The following is a 20,012-nucleotide window of genomic DNA, read 5'->3' as shown; positions in this document are numbered from 1 at the left end:
GCCTGCTGGACACACTGATAGACATGCTGCCCTGAATCTGGTGGCCCGGATTCACCAACAGGGTCAAACAGTGACTCTAGATTGCAACCAGTGTCATGGTGGAGAGAGGGGGAGACAGAGCTGGGACTGCAGTACAGCACATCGCACACTGCCACATATGTGCAGCAGATGTTGAACTTTTTACTTCTCTTCGTGCATGTGTGTGAACGTCAGTGACTGTACTGTCATTATGTGTATATATGCAACTTTTCTATTTTAAAATATTTCTGCAGTTCTGTTGCATCTTGCTGTTGTTCTAAGTGCATTTTTTTTAATGATGGGCTAAACATTGTCTTATCAAAAAAGCTCTTCTGAAATCCCAAAGGCAGTCTTAGATTTTTCTCTGCCCAGTCGATCAATTCTCCAAACCCTCATCTGACATGGCGGCGACCTGTCTGACTTCAGCAGGTCTCTTCCCCTTTGCTTTACCAGCCTGGCTCAGCGTGCCCTTAGTCAAAATGGCGGCTTCCTCAACCCTGTCACATGACTAAAGCGAGCTGTCATCACGGAAGCGCCTGACACCGTCACGTGCGTCGGTCTGGGTTTTGGTTCCGCGTTTGACAGAAATCGCAGGTCGTACCGTTTCAGAAAACCCTCCCCGTGCAAAGATTTAGTCATAGAAATAATTGAAATTCAGATTGCTTTGGGAAAAATCAAGGTTTCAGGTCGAAAGCCGGCTAGAAGCTGGAGCGAGTTCGCCAGACTACATGCACAGGAAGACATTTTAATTTCTTTTCGCTTTAAAACTTTAATTCTGTCCGTGATACCCAAGGTAGTGTATCACTGTCACGCTTGGTAACTAAGGTGAGTTTTAATGGAAGGTAGGTTATTTTTTTTTCCTTATTCTTTGGCGCGTATTAGATTTGTAATGTGAAGACCCGCAGTATATTTCTAATTGTAAAATGGCCAATAACGAGCCGGTGCACAGCTCTGTGATTCACAGGTAAGCACGGATAACGTGGTTAGTGCAACCCAATCCAGGAAATAACCGGAATGCACTGTATTCATGACAGTTAGTTTGGGAGCAGGCGTGCACACTGACGTGGGGCGTCGAGCCGTCCAGTCGAATGAGTGAATAAAAAAGCGAAAACGAAGCGGCAGTGGCAGATAAGCCGAGAGACAGAAGCTCATGGCCGGTGGGGGACGCAGGAAGCTGCAGTGGAGCCGGCACGGTTACTGTCCGCACTTCCGTGTGTGGGACAGAGACAGAGAGAGCGGTTCACTCAGTACGGAGGACCTGGACAGCCTTTATGAAACAAAAAAATATCATGTGCCCTAAGGGTTCACCCCTGTTTTCCATTTGCGTTTGCCCCGGGGGGCCGATAATGTAGTGGGAAGTAGTCATTGAAGTTAGGTGTTTGGTATTGCTTCCACAATTACATATCTGATATATACCCATCTACAGACTTGTACTGATGACTGTGTATGTAGGCCTGGAGTCCAGACTCTTACTGGACACACTGTATACACACACACACCTGGAGCCCAGGCTCTTACTGGACACACTGCATACACACACACACACCTGGAGTCCAGACTCTTACTGGACACACTGTATACACACACACACCTGGAGTCCAGACTCTTACTGGACACACTGTATACACACACACACACCTGGAGTCCAGACTCTTACTGGACACACTGTATACACACACACACACCTGGAGTCCAGACTCTTACTGGACACACTGTACACACACACACACGTCTCATACACTCATGACTATACAGACTTGCATTACTGACACACAGTTACAGTTCGTCTTTTAATGCTTTGTGCTTCTCCTGACAGGCAGAGATGATGTGTCAAGGACTCCGACTGGCCGGCTGGGCCTCCCTGTCGCTCCTGTTGGCCCTGACTGGAAAGGGACAGGCCAGCAACATGAACTGCACTTTGGCATCGGGGATTTCAGATAGAGAGCAGAAAGTGCTGAATCTGCTGGAGCCCATCAGCAACCAGGAGTGAGTATCTCCTTCCTGACCCACTTCTCTATCTGTCTCTCTCCTTTCCCCTTCCTCCTGTCTCCCCCTTGCTCCTCCTTTCCTCCTCCTGTACTCCCCTTTCCTCCTCCTGTCTCTCCCTTCCTCCTCCTGTCTCCCTCTTCCTCCTCCTGTCTCTCCCTCTTGCTCCTCCCCTCCTCTCCCTTCCCGTCCTGAGCGGACCCCTCCCGCTCGCTCTCTCACTCCGGCAGCGGAGGTGTGTCCGATCGGTTCCTGCATTCCCTCTTCTCTTTCCCCAGCTTCTCCACCAGCTCGACGGATGGCACCTACACCTACTACTTCCGTATCTGCGGCGACGCCCATGGCGCGGGGAGCGCCGGAGTGGTGCAGGAGGACAGCAAGAGCAAGAAGGCGACCGTGATCGGGAGATACAACAGCACGCAGGCCTTCAACGGGAGTGAGTGAGCGGGCCGGGCCGGGGAGGGAGGAGAGCAACTGAGTGGACCAAGTGGAACGCAAACCCTTTGCCCGCTGTGGCATTACGTAACCACACAGTTCTGATAACAATGCCCCAGGGACGTCTCCATAGGCGGGAGGTGGGAGGCCTTTTCCCAGCCATTCCCTGCGTGTCTGGGCTGGGCTGGAGAAAGGTTCCCCCTTAAAAAGCCAGCCAGGAGTCTGTCTCAAAGCCAGTTAAAAGAAGTGTGTCGGAAGTTAAAAGACGTTTTTTATTTCGCGCGCAGGGGAATGAAACACGCAGAGATGCTCGGTGTATTTTTCTCGAGGTGATGACACTAGGACAGCGCTTTAATCTTTTTCTGTCGGCTATCACGCTTCCCTGTGCTGGTCAGGTTGATCGTGTTCCAGGATCACCCTCATCTTCCTCTTCCCCATTTGCCAAAGATCACTTTTTATTTAGGCAGCTGGTTACTTAGTCCTGCAGCTCGTGATCCTGTATAACACAGTACAGAATCACACAGCAGCCCTTGTCTCCAGCAGTCTCCCATTCTAGTCCACACCAGCCCTGCGTGTCCACCTTATAACATACTGCAGCATCAGCAGACAAAGTGTGTACGAAGTGCACAGAGACCCTCTCAACAGCTTGCTTCTGCAGTGCTAGTTTTGGCTGCAGGAGAATGGTTCCCTCTTGGTGCTCTCTCACACGCGTGCTTTTCTGCAGAGGAAGACTCTACCTTTACTTCATCAACTGCTTGAAAAGAAGCCACATCCAAATGCACCTTAGCAGACTCCGGACTCCCAGTTCTGGCACGATCACTGTGTGCAGCTAGGATGTTGTGTAATAATTGTGGTTACTTTGACTTGTTATTGACGGAAGCCTGCTGTGTGTCCTTTGTTTTCTGTCAAGTTGCGACACTGCTTGAGCTACCGGATAGCAATTCCTTTTCAGCTCCATTTTGTTTTTGCACTACATGACTTGATTCTGTGATACAGAAGTAGACATTGTAGTCTGTAGGTACATTGCTATGTGTAGGTTGTATTTAAATGTATTTCAAGGCCTTTGTGTTAGGAGTTAATTTGTGTTCATTAGCTGTGTCTCTAAATTCTGCATTAATCTCTGTCAGGTGTGTCTCAAGAGTCTATATTAGGATCTGTATTAATTTCTGTGTGTGAGGTGTGTCTCTGGGGTCTGTATTAGGATCTGTATTAATCTCTGTGTGTGAGGTGTGTCTCTAGGGTCTATGTTAGGGTCTGTATTAATCTCTGTGTGTGAGGTGTGTCTAGGGTCTATATTAGGGTCTGTATTAATCTCTGTGTGTGAGGAGTGTCTCTAAGATCTATATTAGGGTCTGTATTAATGTTTGTGTGTGAGGAGTGTCTCTAGGGTCTGTATTAATCTCTGTGTGAGGTGTGTCTCTAGGGTCTGTATTAATCTGTGTGTGAGAGGAGTGTCTCTGGGGTCTGTATTAGGATCTGTATTAATCTCTGTGTGTGAGGTGTGTCTCTAGGATCTATATTAGGGTCTGTATTAATCTCTGTGTGTGAGGAGTGTCTCTAGGGTCTGTATTAGGGTCTGTATTAATCTCTGTGTGTGAGGAGTGTCTCTAGGATCTATATTAGGGTCTGTATTAATGTTTGTGTGTGAGGAGTATCTCTAGGGTCTGTATTAGGGTCTGCATCCACCTCTTCCTCTCTTTGCAGGTGACTGGGTGATGCTGATCTATGGTGGGGGTGATAACTATACGTCTCACTGTGGAAAGGAACAGAGGAGAGCCATGGTGCTGATCTCCTGTAATCGACGGGTGTCTGCGGTAAGAGAAAGGGTTAGAACTGAGAAAAAGGAGGGAAGGGGGAAGTGAGGAGGGAGAAGGAACACAGAAAGTGTATTTATGCAAATGTCATCTGCAATGTTTTTTGTAATATTCAGTCAGTCAGTCAGGGTCACTGTGCTGTAGTGTCCAGTCAGTCAGTCAGTGTCTCTGTGCTGTAGTGTCCAGTCAGTCAGTGAGGGTCACTGTGCTGTAGTGTCCAGTCAGTTTGTCATTGTGCCTGTTTTAACTTCTCTCTTTCTTTCTCTCAGGGGAACTTCGAAGTAATGTCAGAGGAGAGAGACAAGGCTAGAGACTGTTTCTACTTGTTTGAAATGGATTCCAGCTACGTTTGTCCAGAGACTCACCTGAGCATTGGCTCCATCCTGCTCATTGTGTCAGTCTGGCCTCACTCTCTTATTGTCTTACACATCTGTAGTGTGGGTGTGGCCTCACTCTTATTGTTAGACTCATCTGTAGTGTGGGTCTGGCCTCACTCTTATTGTTAGGCTCATCTGTAGTGTGGGTGTGGCCTCACTCTTATTGTCTTACACATCTGTAGTGTGGTTGTAGCCTCACTCTTATTGTTAGACTCATCTGTAGTGTGGTTGTAGCCTCACTCTTATTGTTAGACTCATCTGTAGTGTGGGTGTGGCCTCACTCTTATTGTTAGGCTCATCTGTAGTGTGGGTGTGGCCTCACTCTTATTGTCTTACACATCTGTAGTGTGGGTGTGGCCTCACTCTTATTGTTAGGCTCATCTGTAGTGTGGGTGTGGCCTCACTCTTATTGTTAGGCTCATCTGTAGTGTGGGTGTGGCCTCACTCTTATTGTCTTACACATCGGTAGTGTGGGTGTGGCCTCACTCTTATTGTTAGACTCATCTGTAGTGTGGGTGTGGTCTCACTCTCTTATTGTCTTACACATCTGTAGTGTGGGTGTGGCCTCACTCTTATTGTTAGACTCATCTGTAGTGTGGGTCTGGCCTCACTCTTATTGTTAGGCTCATCTGTAGTGTGGGTGTGGCCTCACTCTTATTGTTAGGCTCATCTGTAGTGTGGGTGTGGCCTCACTCTTATTGTTAGACTCATCTGTAGTGTGGGTCTGGCCTCACTCTTATTGTTAGGCTCATCTGTAGTGTGGGTGTGGCCTCACTCTTATTGTTAGACTCATCTGTAGTGTGGGTCTGGCCTCACTCTTATTGTTAGGCTCATCTGTAGTGTGGGTGTGGCCTCACTCTTATTGTTAGACTCATCTGTAGTGTGGGTCTGGCCTCACTCTTATTGTTAGGCTCATCTGTAGTGTGGGTGTGGCCTCACTCTTATTGTTAGACTCATCTGTAGTGTGGGTCTGGCCTCACTCTTATTGTTAGGCTCATCTGTAGTGTGGGTGTGGCCTCACTCTTATTGTTAGGCTCATCTGTAGTGTGGGTGTGAAGTCATTGGTTCAGTTATGTAGGTATGGGGTCGGTGTGGCAGATGTTGTTTTATTACTGCATTGCGCCCTGTCACCATTCTGATTGATGTCACTGTCTGCTGGATCTCTCTTCATCCTTGTTCCTCTCCTTCTGCAGGGTCTTCTGCTTCCTGTGCGTCTACCTGGTGGGTGGGTTCCTTTACCAGCGGTTGGTTGTGGGGGCCAAGGGAATGGAGCAGTTCCCCAACCTCTCCTTCTGGCAGGGAATTGGGAACCTGACCGCTGTGAGTCTGCACGTGTCTCCCTCTGTGCGCATCTGTGCTTTTTCTGTGTGTGGCCTGTTTCCATCTGTATCTGTTAGTCCTTTCTTTCTTCTTCACTGGATTGAACTAATGCAAATACGAACAGACGTCCTAAACTCAGTTCTCTTGAATGCCTTGAAAGTATCATGATCAATTCATAGTTAAATGAACTACAGTACCCACAATGCACTGCGGGGGGAAGAGAAAGCTGGTCTACTTCCTCTTTGCCATATAAGGGCTGTAGTTCATCGCTCGTTAGCCGCGGGGATTGCTGGCTGACCGTCTCTTTCTCTCTTTTGCCCTCCGCCTCCGTCAGGACGGCTGCGACTTTGTCTGCCGGTCCCGAGCTCACGAGGCTCCGCCGACGTACCGGGGCGTGCCGACCGAGCCGCTGGGGGAGGAGCCCGAGGAGAGGGACGACCACCTGCTGCCCATGTGATCCGCGGCGGCCTCGCGGTGACATCATCGTACTGACATCACACACCCCCCCCTACCCCCACCCCAGCCACCAGGCCGCCATCGCCAGACAGACAGACTCACCTTGCACAAGCTCTCCAGCGCTCTGTACCCCGCATGGCTTGGCAGTAGGCATTGTCACACTAACCAGATCACGTCTTTAGAAAGCGTGGGGGAGGTCAATTCTAGCGGCGTCCCCAAGAAGCAAGAGTTACTGGAGAGCTACTATCTATCTGCCCCTCCCACAGTGGGACTGCGGTTATCCCTTCTGAGTTAGAGCTCTGCGCGGGTCGCAGGCTGCTTTGGGTCGGTAGACGTAGTTAAAGAGCAGAGCAAGAGGGGCACAGAGACGGACAGATGCGCTCGGATAGAAACGGCGACTGACAGACTCCTCTGCAGTAGAAGAACTGCGATTCCGTTCCCGGTGTCCGACTGTTCACCCAAAGAAGAGCCTTCTAAACTGTTACAGCCTGATTGGCGTCATCGTTGTTTGTTCGTTCTGCTTAATGAGCCTGAACTCGGTGCAGCGCAGGCATGCTGAGGGAAGTGCAGCTCACAGCCAGAGGAGAAATATTCATAACCCAGCAGGAAAGAGCGCCCCCTGTCTCGTTGCGGAGGCATGGCGGGGATAATTACAGTGAGCGATAAGTGCCGCACATGGGGACTCCCAAAACAGAAACAACCTTGGAGAGGTCTTGCAGTCAAGGTTACAGAACATCGCTGTGATGTCTGGCAGGTAGTGCCCTGGGGTTGGCTAACACAGCTTCCCTTGCCACCCTCCATGGTTGGGGTGGTAGGTCGAAGCACTGTGGGAAATGTAGTTCTTGACTGCATCAGAACATGGATTTTTTCCCCACTACATCTCCCACAGTGCCCCACTCACTACTCCAGCACTGCGTTCCCGAAAATACTGTGCAGGTTGCACAGAGTGCAGCTCATGTTGAAAGAGAGGAGAGGTGACCAGGTGGCTTGTCTACCACCTGCGTCTCTGTTTTAAACCAGCAGGGTATCACTGTAAGCTTTCTGCTGAGGGCTTGTGGAGCAGAGGCATGTCTGGATATGACACCAATTGGGCCAGGCACTGAATAGACATGGAGGCCCAGTTGGGGAGACAGCAGTTTTTCAGCAGGGAAAAACCCCCAGACACCCCCCAATGCATCCAAAAAGTGAAGCAAAATCCGGAAGAATTAGACTTGATTGTTTTCATGGTCATGAATTGTTTTACTGCTTTGACATCTGGGTAAAGAGATGAGCTTTGTGTTGTTTTCTTTTAATTAAATGGACAGTTCTGTTTTTTTTCTCTTCGTTTGTTACTCGGTCTTCTGTTCCAAAGTGTTCACGAAGGAGCAGGCGTGTCAATAAAGGGCAGGAGTTAAGAGCGACCCAGGTCTCCGTGCCAGCAGTGTCTGTTTCTCTTGGTACGGGTGGGACAGGCTAACGATCTGATCATCCCGGGACTGATGGGGTACACTACTTGTGCATATTTCCAGCAGACCAGATGGGAGCCAGGCCAGTACCTGGAGGGGAGACTCCCAAGAAAGCTCAGGCAGCTGCCCGAAGTGTTAGTGGGGCCAGCAGGGGGCGCTCACCCTGCAGTTTGTGTGGGTCGTAACACCCCAGTATAGTGATGGGGACACTATACTGTAAAAAGGCACCGTCCTTCGAATGAGATGGGAAACGGAGGTCCTGACTCTGGTGTTACCCCAGTGTCCTGGCCAAATTTCCCCCTGGCCTTTACCAGTCATGGCCTCCTAATAACCCCCCTCTCTGAACTGGCTTCATCACTCTGCTCTCCTCCCCACTGAGAGCTGGTGTGTGTGAGCGGACTGGAGCTTCATCCAGGTGGGGGTACACACTGGTGGTGGTGGAGGGGATCTCCATTACCTGTGAAGTGCTTTGAATGTCCAGAAGAGTGCTATATAAGCGTAAGGAATTATTATTATTATTATTAATGGACCAATGGGGACTGCTGGTTTTGGTTCCAGCCTGGCTGTGAACTGAGCTGCTTGCTGGTCCAGGCTCTGTTTTTTTTTTTCCTTAGACGCTCTCTCCTTGTTTTCAGAAATTCCCTGGAAGTGCGGCATTATTTCCAAAGCCTGTAGAGCTGAAGCCAGCACAAGGACCGCTAATCACCGCCTCAGACGAATAGCCGAAACATTAACACTTTCAGTTCGTCGTACCCACTGGCTTTAGCCCCGTGGTTTCCTGGCAGTTACAGATATTGCATTACCTCCACGTTCCGAACCGACGTCGTGACTGTTGGTGCGCCGATTACTCGGAATAACTCCACACAGGCATGTCTGCGGCTTTAGAAAGTGCTGCGTCTTTCTTTGGCTCTCGGTAAAATTAGTGCTGCACTGCACTGAGGAATCGAGCCTGGTGGATTTATTCTGCCGTATGCAGTGGCATCTTCATTTCTAGTACCAATTTATAGTGCTGCGCGTGTTTAATTTCATTAAATGTAAAGCATTTTTATTAGTGCTGACGATACAATGTTGTAAAAGGTCAGTCTTTGTCAAAATTGTAGCCCATGAAATAATATGAAGGGCGCAGTTGTCTTTTTTTCTTTACTCTTTTCGCTTGGGAAAAAAAAAACGGTTGTAAACGGAACGTTGTAAAGAGGCCCACTCTATGGCTGACGGGAGGTCTGACGTCACGCTGCGGCGCCGGAAGGGGAAGGGTGAGCGTTGGCGAGAGGGAGAGAGGGGGGCGGAAGTGGAACTGTTTTCGCTTCTGCAGAAACTGAGCAAAATAAAGGAAAATAAAGGAGGAGAGAAGAAATCTTCGCGGAGGAAAGCGGAGGGCGCCGGCGGAGAGACTGGAAGAGAGAGGACGTTGAGGTGAGTTTTGCTGCCTTGGTGCCCGTTTTCACTAGAAAACAGCTGAACCCAGCGCCAAATATTATTATTATTATTATTATTCTTAATTGGGTAGTAGTAGCAGTGCAAGTAGTAGTAGTTAGTATACTGGCAATTAGTAGCGCTGTACGTTTGGTTTTATGTGTATTACTACTCTGAATTAATCTTGTTAGTTGTATCAGTTGCTGCAGGATTAATTGAACCGTGAATCTCGGCACAGGAGGTAGTTGTGACCGCGGCTGAAGTTAGATTGTTATAGTATTAGCCAACATGACGGCTGGCCTGCATCTTGTGTTTGCAGCTGCAGGGTCTTGGGTATATTTTCCGTTGGTCCAGACCAGCCTCTCGTTTCAGTATTTAATCTGAATCCAGTCCTGGTCCTGGTGGGGTCAGTGTGTGTCTGCAGCAGGGCTGTCCAGTCCTGGTCCTGGAGGGGTCAGTGTGTGTCTGCAGCAGGGCTGTCCGGTCCTGGTCCTGGAGGGGTCAGTGTGTCTGCAGCAGGGCTGTCCGGTCCTGGTCCTGGAGGGGTCAGTGTGTCTGCAGCAGGGCTGTCCAGTCCTGGTCCTGGAGGGGTCAGTGTGTGTGTCTGCAGCAGGGCTGTCCAGTCCAGTCCTGGAGGGGTCAGTGTGTGTGTCTGCAGCAGGGCTGTCCAGTCCACTCCTGGAGGGGTCAGTGTGTGTGTCTGCAGCAGGGCTGTCCGGTCCTGGTCCTGGAGGGGTCAGTGTGTGTGTCTGCAGCAGGGCTGTCCGGTCCTGGTCCTGGAGGGGTCAGTGTGTGTGTCTGCAGCAGGGCTGTCCGGTTCTGGTCCTGGAGGGGTCAGTGTGTGTCTGCAGCAGGGCTGTCCGGTTCTGGTCCTGGAGGGGTCAGTGTGTGTGTCTGCAGCAGGGCTGTCCAGTTCTGGTCCTGGAGGGGTCAGTGTGTGTCTGCAGCAGGGCTGTCCAGTCCTGGTCCTGGAGGGGGCAGTGTGTCTGCAGCAGGGCTGTCCAGTCCTGGTCCTGGAGGGGTCAGTGTGTGTCTGCAGCAGGGCTGTCCAGTCCTGGTCCTGGAGGGGTCAGTGTGTGTGTCTGCAGCAGGGCTGTCCGGTCCTGGTCCTGGAGGGGTCAGTGTGTATGTCTGCAGCAGGGCTGTCCAGTCCTGGTCCTGGAGGGGGCAGTGTGTGTCTGCAGCAGGGCTGTCCAGTCCTGGTCCTGGAGGGGGCAGTGTGTGTCTGCAGCAGGGCTGTCCAGTCCCGGTCCTGGAGGGGTCGGTGTGTGTCTGCAGCAGGGGTCAGACACACAGGAGCTCCGCTGTGTTCAGAAGTGTTCTGACCGGCTCTCACCCTCTAACACCATCTCCTCCCTGGTTCTGGGTGCTTGAGTGCCCCTCCAGGCCGTGAGCATGCTCTGCATTCACCCCCTTTCTTTCTCCTTCAGCAGTTTGACTGACAGCCTCACGGCCTTTAACTATGGAGACGGATGGAGACCAGAACTCCGGCTCAACCAATGGGAGTACAGCGTCAGGAGGGAACACCCGTGTTCCACAGATCTCCCAGATGTCTCTGTATGAGAGGCAGGCCGTGCAGGTCTGTACACACCTCTCTGTTTCTGGCTGGCTGTCACGTCAGCTCCATCGGAACAGCTGAACTGCTGTGCATGATGGGAATTGTAGTTTCTCTCTCTCTTTCTCTCTGCAGGCTCTCCAGGCTCTCCAGAGACAGCCCAATGCTGCTCAGTATTTCCAGCAGTTGATGCTCAGCAATGCTCAGCTTCACAACCTGGCTGCGGTTCAGCAGGTACGATAATACGCTGCCAACAGGATATTGACACCACAGTGGCACCCTGCAGCCCTACACCCCAATACCAGCCCAGGGCTGGCACCTCAGAGGCTCATGGGCCAGAGCCGCAGGGCCTCGGAGACACAGGAGCACAGAGGCCAGAGCTGCAGAGTTTAGTGACAGTACAGTAGTGGGAAGCAATCAGGCTGAGAGGAAGAGCATCATGAGAGGCACACATAGTAATAGGAACGATTAAAGGGTTATTCTGTGCTGAAAAGAAACGCAACAATTCGGCTGTGGATCCTGTTTCAGGTGACCCGAAGAAGGCTCCACAGCCGAAACGTTGTTTCTTGTCTTCTCTTTTCAGCCTGGAATCAACTTGTTCCTTTACAGCCTACGCATGCTGATGCAGCTCCCTACTGGAACTACACGTAGTATTAGATCAAAGCTAAGCCAGTGGTTCTTAACCTGGGGTGCACCCTAAGTCTTACTGCTTCACCAAACCTAGACGTGTTAAGGTCAGCTTAAAACGTTAGTTTTCATGTATTCTTAATTATATCGGGAGGTTATCTACGTCATTCGGTCTCCTCCGTTCTGCAGTTATATCGTAGGTGTAAAGAACTGATCTGCTTCAGCGCTTTGTTGATCAGGGGTTGTGAGGCAGGAGCGGACAGAAACGGGGGTGTGGAGAGGAGCCAGCCTAAAGGAGCAGGAGGGGGAAGCTGGCGGCCAGCTGGAGAAACACGGCTACCGGCCACAGGGGGGCGATGTAGTGCCACGAGCTCGGGATCCCCTTGTCCGGTAGCGCTCCGTCTCAGTTCCTGGAGGCCCAACAAGTGGACCTTGTCTTGTTCGCACTTGGCTGCCCCTGTGTTTTTGTCCACAAGCCTTCAGCCTGGGGGGGGTGTTGCTCCAGCCCTGGACTGAGGCAGGGAGGCAGAATGGACACATGCACGTTCCTGTGTCCGCTTCACACGTGGCCTTTTGGGGAATTGTAGCTGTTTTAAGCTGCCCAGTGAATGAGCGAGCGGTGACCTCTCACGGCTGATGGCCTGGTGTGCGCTCCGCGCAGGCGGCGCGTCGGATTCACATCCAGGAATCCCCTTTCTCCTTCGTTCTCTCCCAGGCCACCCTGGCAGCCAGTCGCCAAGCCAGTTCCCCCAGCACCAGCGGCGCCCAGCCCACCAGTACGGGACACTCCACGGTACGTCCTGCCACCGCTGTGACCTGTTGGAGAGCTCCACAGCAGCGCCGTGTGCGTAGCTGCAGAGTGAATGTCCTCAACGTCATCAGAGTGCTGGCAATAAAGCTACTGGTGCAGCTCAGGGGTGGTCAGAGGGTCTCCAGCAGGGCTGAACACCCCTGATGTACAGTATATTATGTCCTATAACAATTCTGCTGATGGAGAAGCAGGACACTTATAAAGTGAGTTGAACAATTCGGACAACTGCGTACTAAAATCTTTGCAGCGTTTACAAAATGAAATCTGGGCCGATGGTGTCCCCTCAGTGGTGAAATAGCTTTCTTAGAAATTTCGGTTGATTTCAGGTCCCCTCTGTTCAAATTGAGTCAGAGTTCAGGTTACGAAAACCTGAAATCTCCAGCACCTGATGTTGGGTTCTGTGCAAGAGCCTGCTGCCCTTAAAAAAAAAAAACTGGACCGCTGTGCATGTCGGCCCAGAGCTAGGGATTCCTTTACCAGAACGAAAATGTAATGGAAATAATCTTGCTGTCTTTGCATTGCCTCTACTGCAGGTCAACTTGAGCTCGTCATCTGGGGGTGGAGCTATGAACAACCCCCGTCCTCTTGGCCCCACCTCGTCAGCTCAGTCGTCGGCGCTCAGCCAGTCGGTGCTGCTGGGTGGGACTGCGGCAGGACAGGGACAGATGTTGTTCAGGGTGAGCCTGTGCACCTCTCCCTGCAGCGCCGCTGCGGTGTTGTGTCCGCTGTTGTGTAATCTGCATTCATCCCGTCCCCTCCGTGTTTGTCTCGTCTCAGGTGAATCGCTCGCTCAGGGCTCCTCTGTCCTCTCAGCTCATCTTCATGCCCGGTGCAACCACCGCTGCTGCTGTAGCAACTGTTGCCCAGCAACCGCAGCAGCAACAACCGCAGCAGCAGCCACAACAGGAGGTTGCCCCTCCCTCCTCCTCAGCTAACCAATCAGAGACTGACCAGGTTTGTGTGTTGCCTATTTCACTCAGGCATTAGGGGTAATCGTAGGTCTTTGGTGTGTTGTCAATAATTGGAAATTTTAGCTCTAAGATCTTGGTTTTGGGTTCCCTTGCATCTTTTAGTGATTGGTTAACTTTTCCATCCCTAGGGTCTGCATGAGGGTTTTTGTTCAGTGTGATCTGTTAAGTGTGTCTCTAGGGTCTACATTAGGGTCTGTATTAATCTCTGTGGGTGAGGAGTGTCTCTAGGGTCTATATTCGGGTCTGTATTAATCTCTGTGTGTGAGGAGTGTCTCTGGGGTCTGTATTAGGGTCTGTATTAATCTCTGCGTGTGAGGTGTGTCTCTAGGGTCTATATTAGGGTCTGTATTAATCTCTGTGTGTGAGGAGTGTCTCTAGGGTCTATATTAGGGTCTGTATTAATCTCTGTGTGTGAGGAGTGTCTCTAGAGTCTATATTAGGGTCTGTATTAATCTCTGTGTGTGAGGAGTGTCTCTGGGGTCTGTATTAGGGTCTGTATTAATCTCTTTGTGTGAGGAGTGTGTCTCTAGGGTCTATATTAGGGTCTGTATTAATCTCTGTGTGTGAAGAGTGTCTCTAGGGTCTGTATTAGTGCCTGTATTAATCCCCTTTCTCCCCAGGTTCAAAATCTTGCTCTGCGCTGTGTTACCACTCCCCGAATCGTAGGAGTGAAGACCGAGTGTCCTCCTCCACCTCCAGACAGGAAAGAAGGTAAAGAGCGAGATGCAGATGGTAGAGAGGATGTTGGATCAGTTTTTCCAGCTGTCTAACATTGTCTTGTTCTGTTGCACATAGTATCAAAGTCACTGGACTGTTTCTCTCTTTGCTGTGTTCATGGCCTTCAGTCTCGGCCAGTCACGGTTAGCCGTGAGAATCTCTCTCTCTATCACTGCTCCGCCTTCATTGAAGGGTCGGAGTAGTATTGATCTAATCGAAGGCTGTACTAACCTGTCCCTGTCTGGCTCTTTCTCTCCCAGGAGCTACCTTTTCCCTGGTCCAGCAGCAGCAGTTCCACCCCAATCAGCAGCCGCAGCAGCACTTACAGGCCTCCAAGCAGCCAGCCCTGGGTCAGCAGCAGACGCTCTCCCCATCCCCCAGCGCCACGCCCAGCACAGCCTCCAACTCTCTCCCTCTTAACATCAAAACCTGCCCCCCTCCGGCCCCCAGCGCCCCCTCCGGCCCCCCATCCTCGGCTGCCCCGCTGGCCACCTCCTCGCACTCAACCTCCCTACCTCCCTGCTCCTCGGCAGCCTCCCCCTCTCCCTCCTCGATCCCCCTCTCCCAGCTGCTCCTGCCCCCCGCCTCGGGCAACATCGGCTTTTGCCAGCCCCGGGCGGTCACCACGGTGACCACTGCCGCCGCCCACATCCTGGTATCGCCCGCCAACAACCCCGCCCACCAGCCTCAGACCTACAGCAGCAACCCCGCTGCCCCCTCCCAGGCCCTGGGCCACGCCAAGATCGCCCCAAACTTGGGTGCCCAGACGTTAGTGGTTCAGCCTTTGCAGCAAAGTAACAGCAGCGACAAACTGGGCCAGAGTTCGGGCCCGGTTCCGATCCAGCCCAAAGGCGCCCTGCAAAGTCTGAGGCTGCCCCTCCAGCTACCTCCCCGGCAGCCCCCACCTATCCTCCCTGCGCCCCCCAATCCGCCCCAGCAAAACCCCCTTCACCCCCCGCCCCACGTCCCAGTCCAGCTCGTAGGAGCCAGGCCGGGCACTCTCGGAAACTCCCAGGCTTTGGGTCTGGCACAGGCCAGAAGCTGTTGCCATGACGGCGGAGGGTCCAGCGCTAACGCTCCTCCCACTTCTGCTTCCGTGGCAACCTCCGTACCGGCTGTAGCCCCGGCAGGGGGCGGGGCAGCTCCGAAGAGCCAGCCGTCCCAGCAGCCTGGCCTCCCGTTGGTCCAAATTCAGCAGCACCAGCAGCAGGTCCCGGTGCCGCCCAATCCGACCCGCTCCTCCCTCACTCCTCCCTCCTCCTCCTCTACCTCCTCCCCTCCCGCCTCCGCTTCTCTTCCTCATTCGCTCTCTCAGGATGGACAGACCGGTGCGGGCGCCACAGCACCCCCTAGCGGCGAAGGGGTATATGCGCAGTCTGCTTCAGCGCAGGTGAGGTTCCGTGCCACGCCCGTTGTCCACAAGCGTGGGTCTCTCTGTGCCCATCTTGTGTTTCTATGTACGTCTGTTGGCGTTGGCATCGGGAAATTTAGTCTTAGTCTCTCAGTCTCTGCCTGTGTCTCTGAATCTCTCTCCAAATTTATAGTATACATCTTATATATGTGACATTTCTGCATCTGTCAACGTTCGCTGTAGTGTCCAGTCGGTCTGTATAAACCGTGTCTCCCCTCTCTCAGGCGAAGCCACCGATTAGCTCCCTGAAGCGGAAGTCTGAGGACATGTCCGGTGAGATGGAGCCTGAGTCCACAGCTGCCGCCACGCCCCCTCCTGAGCAAGGTAAGGGTTGTCCCGGCTGCCTGCGTCCGATTGTTCTACCGCGTGGAGGTGTCTGCGGAGGTTGGCGTGACGCCCTCGTGCCGTCGGCCCGGCTGTGACTCCTCCCTCCTCTTGCTTCCGCAGAGGTCGGCCAGCCCGGCCCCGCCCTCTCGGGGGCCGGTCGTCACGGCAGCGAGAGCAAGGCCCCGCCCCAGGCCATCGTCAAGCCCCAGGTCCTGACCCACCTGATCGAGGGATTCGTCATCCAGGAGGGAGCGGAGCCATTCCCTGTGAGGAGGAGTGGGGGGGCGAGAGAGGGGAGGAAGGGGCTGGGGACAGGAGAGGGCACAGGCTGGGTAGAGAGGAAGGCAGGAATGGGAGGGAATAAGATGATCAAATGGAGTTAGATGAGGGTGATGTGGGGGGACAGAAAGCGTAAAGGGAAAGAGAACATGAGGTAGCTACTGAGGGAGAGTCAGTAGGACAGATTGTTGAGGTCATCTGTCCTTCTTGCTGTCTGTGGGTCTGTCTGTCTAACCTGTATATCAGTGTGTCTTCCTCACTCCCTCCATACGCATTTGTCTATATAGGTGGCTGGCCCAGTCAAAGACAGGTCTGAGGGGGTGCTCCCAGCGGTCGTCCCACCCCCCACCCAGTCAGACTCCGGAGGTGCACCTTCAGGTGAGGGAGAGAAATGGTCTCTACAGTGAGTTCCGTAGATTGTGGTGACACACCTCTTGCACAGTGACCCTAATATAGTCCCTAGAGGCACACCTTGCGCACAGTGACTTTTATATAGTCCCTATAGGCACACCTCACGTACAGTGATTCCAATATAGTCCCCAGAGGCACATCTAAGAGACTCGTAGACTTCAGTGTTCAAACAGAGACAAACGTAACGTGGACCTCTCTTTTCTTCAATCTCTCTCTCTCTCTCGTAGTGTTGAAGTGTGAGTACTGTGAGAACTTTGCTCCAGCCAGTCAGTTCAGAGGCTCCAAGAGGTTCTGCTCTATGACCTGCGCTAAGAGGTGACAGTTTGTCTCCGCTTTCCATGGCAGTGTTTGTTTGCCCTCGCTTCCTGTTTGCTGCTCGGCTTTGTTAGACCCTTTTCTCAGTGAACCACACGACTCCGGTAAATCAAGCTGGAGAAGAAAGGAGGACAGAGAGAGTTAACAGGCTAACCTCTCACTTTCTGAAGGACAACAGCAGGCTTTGAATCTCGAAGATGAGCAAAAGATTCATGCAAAAACGTGCATTTTTGATTAGTCAGTAACAGTTTGTTACCATATAAGATGTAAACACGATCAGAAAGTTAACAGTTAAGTCAGCCTTGGTCAAGTCAAGATCCCTAATCAGCTTAGTCCCCAGTCCCCTTTCGTATTGCTAAACCAAGTGTCGGATATACGAGTTTCACCTCCGGTCAAAAGACCTTGAAGACACCAAGGCCAGCTGGGAATGCACAAAACAGTTAAACAGTTCTCGAGGGCTTGGTTGTTAACTCCTAACAGGCAGATGTTGCTCAGGTCCTTGGGTTTGTAGTACATGAGTACCACTGTGTTTGTGGAAGGCGTGTAATACTGCCAGGTCAGTGCGCCTCGTGCTCTCTTCTGCCCTCCTCCCGATGTTTGGTTTGCTTGTTTCCCCCTCTCTCTTGACGTTCTCTCTGACGCTCTGTTGGCTCCTCCTAGGTACAACGTGAGCTGCAGTCACCAGTTCCGGCCCAGGAGGGGGCGGGCGCCGCGGGGGGTCGTGCCCGACGGGGGCATCCTGAGGCGCAGGGGTCCTCGCAGAAGCAGCAGCGAGATCGCCTGCGCGAAAATCACCGGCCGGCACCTGCCCATCAAGGTGAGGGACCGGACAGGGGTTTTTTTTGACGGGACGACCCTGAGCAGGGCTTAGGAATTTGGGAAGGAGGCGGGGCTACCAGGTGACCAGAGGGTAATTTAGCAGCGGCAGGGACTGGGACATCCCAACAGGGAGTCTACCAGAGTAAAAGATCACAGCGGGATATAGGATATAAAGACATCCGAGTCCATGTATTAGCAATTATCCATGCTTCTCTAGACCCGATTTTTAAAGGAGAGGGGGCGGATTCTCTCCCGTTTGGACTCTTTTCTATATGTAGCACCAGCAGGTGAATGATCCCATTATTAGCTGAGCTATCCCGACCCCCTCCCAGCCTGCTCAGACTGTTTTCAGGCCTATAATGATGTGCTACACTGTGCCTTCTGCAGTGCAGGGCTCGGGGCCAGTGAGCTGTGGGATCACATCCCAGGTGGGGCACTGCTGTCCCTCAGGTTCCTGCAGTCAGTAGCCTGCTGTGCATGTGTCTGCTCTCGAGGCCATCACGGTCCATGGGAACTGTTTCTCAGACTTCTTGACCTGGATAAATAAAGGTCTTTAAAAATACAGATCTGCTGTCTCATCCCCATGGGTGGATTTTCATCGTCTTGGTGAGCCTTGGTTATGGGGTTGTGCAGTAAGTGCGCGTGTTCTCACGGTCTGAAGTCATTTTGGTTTGTTCGTGTGACCTGTGCATCCAGTCTGTCACTGCGTAAGTGGTGTGTTCGCTGTCTCTCTCCCTCTCTCAGTCTCGATCGGAGTCCAGCCGTTCAGAGGATCTTTCCAGCTGCGAGGACGACTCCCTCTCCCTCTCCCCCGGCTCCACCTCTTCCTGTCCGCGCCCCACCCGCTCAGACCCCGGCCCCGCCCCCGGCTGCCTGCCACTGGACGGCAGCTCCCACTTCCTGTCCAGCAACCCCGCCCACTGGAGTGTGGAGGAAGTGTGCCAGTTCATTTCCTCTCTGCAAGGTGGGTCTCCTCCTTCCCTTTCTCCACTATTCCCACTTTCCCCATCCCTTTCTCTTGGGAAAGTCCTGTCATTCTTCTTGTCTGCCTCCTCTCGCTCGCTGTCTGCTGGTGCAGTTGGAATTTTAAATGGCCCATCAGGCAGTGCCCATTGAGTAGGATAAGCCTCACCTCCGCTCCCTTTTCTCTCTCCACCCACCCCCCACCCCCCCGTCGCCCCGCAGGCTGCGAGGAGCTGGCGTGTCACTTCCTGTCCCAGGAGATCGACGGCCAGGCCCTGCTGCTGCTGAAGGAGGAGCACCTGATGTCCACCATGAACATCAAGCTGGGCCCCGCGCTGAAGATCTGCGCCAGGATCAACATGCTGAAGGAGGGCTAGGGCCCGAGGGGGCTGCGCAGGCGGTCGCCGCACCTCGGGGTGCGGGAGCGAGTGAGGTGGCTGCGTGCGTGTGGAAGACGGTGTGTGTGTGTGTGTGTGTGAGCGAGCGAGAGAGAGAGGGGGGGGGACGGAGGCGATCTCCGTGCCTCGGCGGGCGAGACGGACCACCGTGTCTCGAGGGTCTGGAAGAGAGTGCGAGGCGAGGTGGAGCGATGCCGAGGGAAGCTGGTCCTCGTGTCCTCTCGCGTGCGAATGAGCCTGTGTGTGAGCCTGTTTGCCCTTCTCTTGCCACCATATATACACATGCTTGCGGATCTGGCTGTCTGTCTACGTGTCTCCACTGGCAAAAAAAAAAGTCAAGAGCTCTTTTAAAACGGTATCTTTTACTCTGCCCTTAAAAGGTCATTAGGCGAGCTGCCTTTTAAATTTTAAATGGTGCTTAAAACTACAACACTAAGACATAGTGTTAGGATCAGACAGAGCCCTGCGTTATTTTTCTATATTCGCTTGTGAGCAGAGTCTGAGTAATTGAGCTTCAACTGCGTTAATACTGACTTCTAATGCAGACTTTAGAGATGCGTCTGACCCAGGGAGATTAAAACAGGCACTAACAGAACCCTCCAGACACACATAACAGATTAACACAGACCCTAATATAGACTTGAGAGACACCCCTAACAGATCTTACCAGAGTTTAATATAGTCCTTAGGGACAAATAAAAGAGTTCAGTTGCTTGCAAATGCGTACCATCCAAACCCTTCTACAGACCCAAGAGTGTTTCTACCAATCGGAGTCATTTAGACTGTCTTGATATCTGTGTGTCTTGAGCGCTGCTCACAAGCTAGTATAAGCGAGTTCTGCATAGCTGTTTGTCTCACAAATCACAAAGGGTGAGTTTGTGTTTAGCAGTTACATTTGGTACTAGTATTACAATAATGGATATTCTGCTCAATAACCTAATGCTTAGCACAGCTACATTTCATGTTTAATCACAATTGACTTACTAATCCAACCTTGCTTTGTAACTAGAAATAAATCTCATGGAAGCCGGCAGTGGTTTTTGTGTTTATTTGGGTTCTGGAATAGACGTGTTCAGCTATTAACTGTAGAGACAGGAGCCTTATTTCCTTTTTTTTTGTCTCAAATGGGAAATTTGCTTTGCAG

General features: G+C 52.2%; 2 protein-coding genes across 3 annotated transcripts; both read left to right on the top strand.

The window, feature by feature from the left end:
* The first annotated feature begins 545 nt into the window (after nt 1–545).
* m6pr (mannose-6-phosphate receptor (cation dependent)) lies at nt 546–7,806 on the top strand. Its single transcript, XM_069182828.1, has 7 exons — nt 546–843; nt 1,835–2,004; nt 2,283–2,440; nt 4,144–4,253; nt 4,523–4,647; nt 5,824–5,950; nt 6,285–7,806. Exons 2-7 carry the CDS (start codon nt 1,841–1,843, stop codon nt 6,405–6,407), a joined length of 807 nt encoding a protein of 268 aa, XP_069038929.1. The 5' UTR covers nt 546–843; nt 1,835–1,840; the 3' UTR covers nt 6,408–7,806.
* Nucleotides 7,807–7,894: 88 nt separating this feature from the next.
* Nucleotides 7,895–19,901, top strand: phc1 (polyhomeotic homolog 1). Of its 2 annotated transcripts, none has more exons than XM_015338004.2 (15): nt 7,895–9,264; nt 10,698–10,843; nt 10,955–11,053; nt 12,162–12,239; nt 12,791–12,934; nt 13,035–13,211; nt 13,849–13,939; nt 14,206–15,335; nt 15,581–15,680; nt 15,804–15,949; nt 16,250–16,340; nt 16,601–16,688; nt 17,349–17,505; nt 18,252–18,471; nt 18,693–19,901. In XM_015338004.2, exons 2-15 carry the CDS (start codon nt 10,727–10,729, stop codon nt 18,845–18,847), a joined length of 2,793 nt encoding a protein of 930 aa, XP_015193490.2. In that variant the 5' UTR covers nt 7,895–9,264; nt 10,698–10,726; the 3' UTR covers nt 18,848–19,901. The 2 variants fall into 2 exon arrangements, with proteins under 2 accessions (XP_015193490.2, XP_015193489.2); XM_015338003.2 differs by having other exon boundaries at nt 10,695–10,843.
* The last annotated feature ends 111 nt before the right edge of the window (nt 19,902–20,012 follow it).

The sequence above is a fragment of the Lepisosteus oculatus genome, chromosome 23, assembly GCF_040954835.1.
Source record: "Lepisosteus oculatus isolate fLepOcu1 chromosome 23, fLepOcu1.hap2, whole genome shotgun sequence".
Taxonomy (NCBI): domain Eukaryota; kingdom Metazoa; phylum Chordata; class Actinopteri; order Semionotiformes; family Lepisosteidae; genus Lepisosteus; species Lepisosteus oculatus.
The sequence above is the reverse complement of the archived record's forward strand: the minus strand, read 5'-3'. Positions and strand labels throughout refer to the sequence as shown.

Coding starts and splice junctions, on each gene's coding strand:
- m6pr (XM_069182828.1), top strand. CDS start 1,841: ATGATGTGTCAAGGACTCCGACTGGCCGGCTGGGCCTCCCTGTCGCTC. Junction 4,254..4,522: donor GTAATCGACGGGTGTCTGCG/GTAAGAGAAAGG, acceptor TCTTTCTCTCAG/GGGAACTTCGAAGTAATGTC. Junction 4,648..5,823: donor GGCTCCATCCTGCTCATTGT/GTCAGTCTGGCC, acceptor CTCCTTCTGCAG/GGTCTTCTGCTTCCTGTGCG.
- phc1 (XM_015338004.2), top strand. CDS start 10,727: ATGGAGACGGATGGAGACCAGAACTCCGGCTCAACCAATGGGAGTACA. Junction 13,940..14,205: donor ACCTCCAGACAGGAAAGAAG/GTAAAGAGCGAG, acceptor TTTCTCTCCCAG/GAGCTACCTTTTCCCTGGTC. Junction 18,472..18,692: donor GTTCATTTCCTCTCTGCAAG/GTGGGTCTCCTC, acceptor GTCGCCCCGCAG/GCTGCGAGGAGCTGGCGTGT.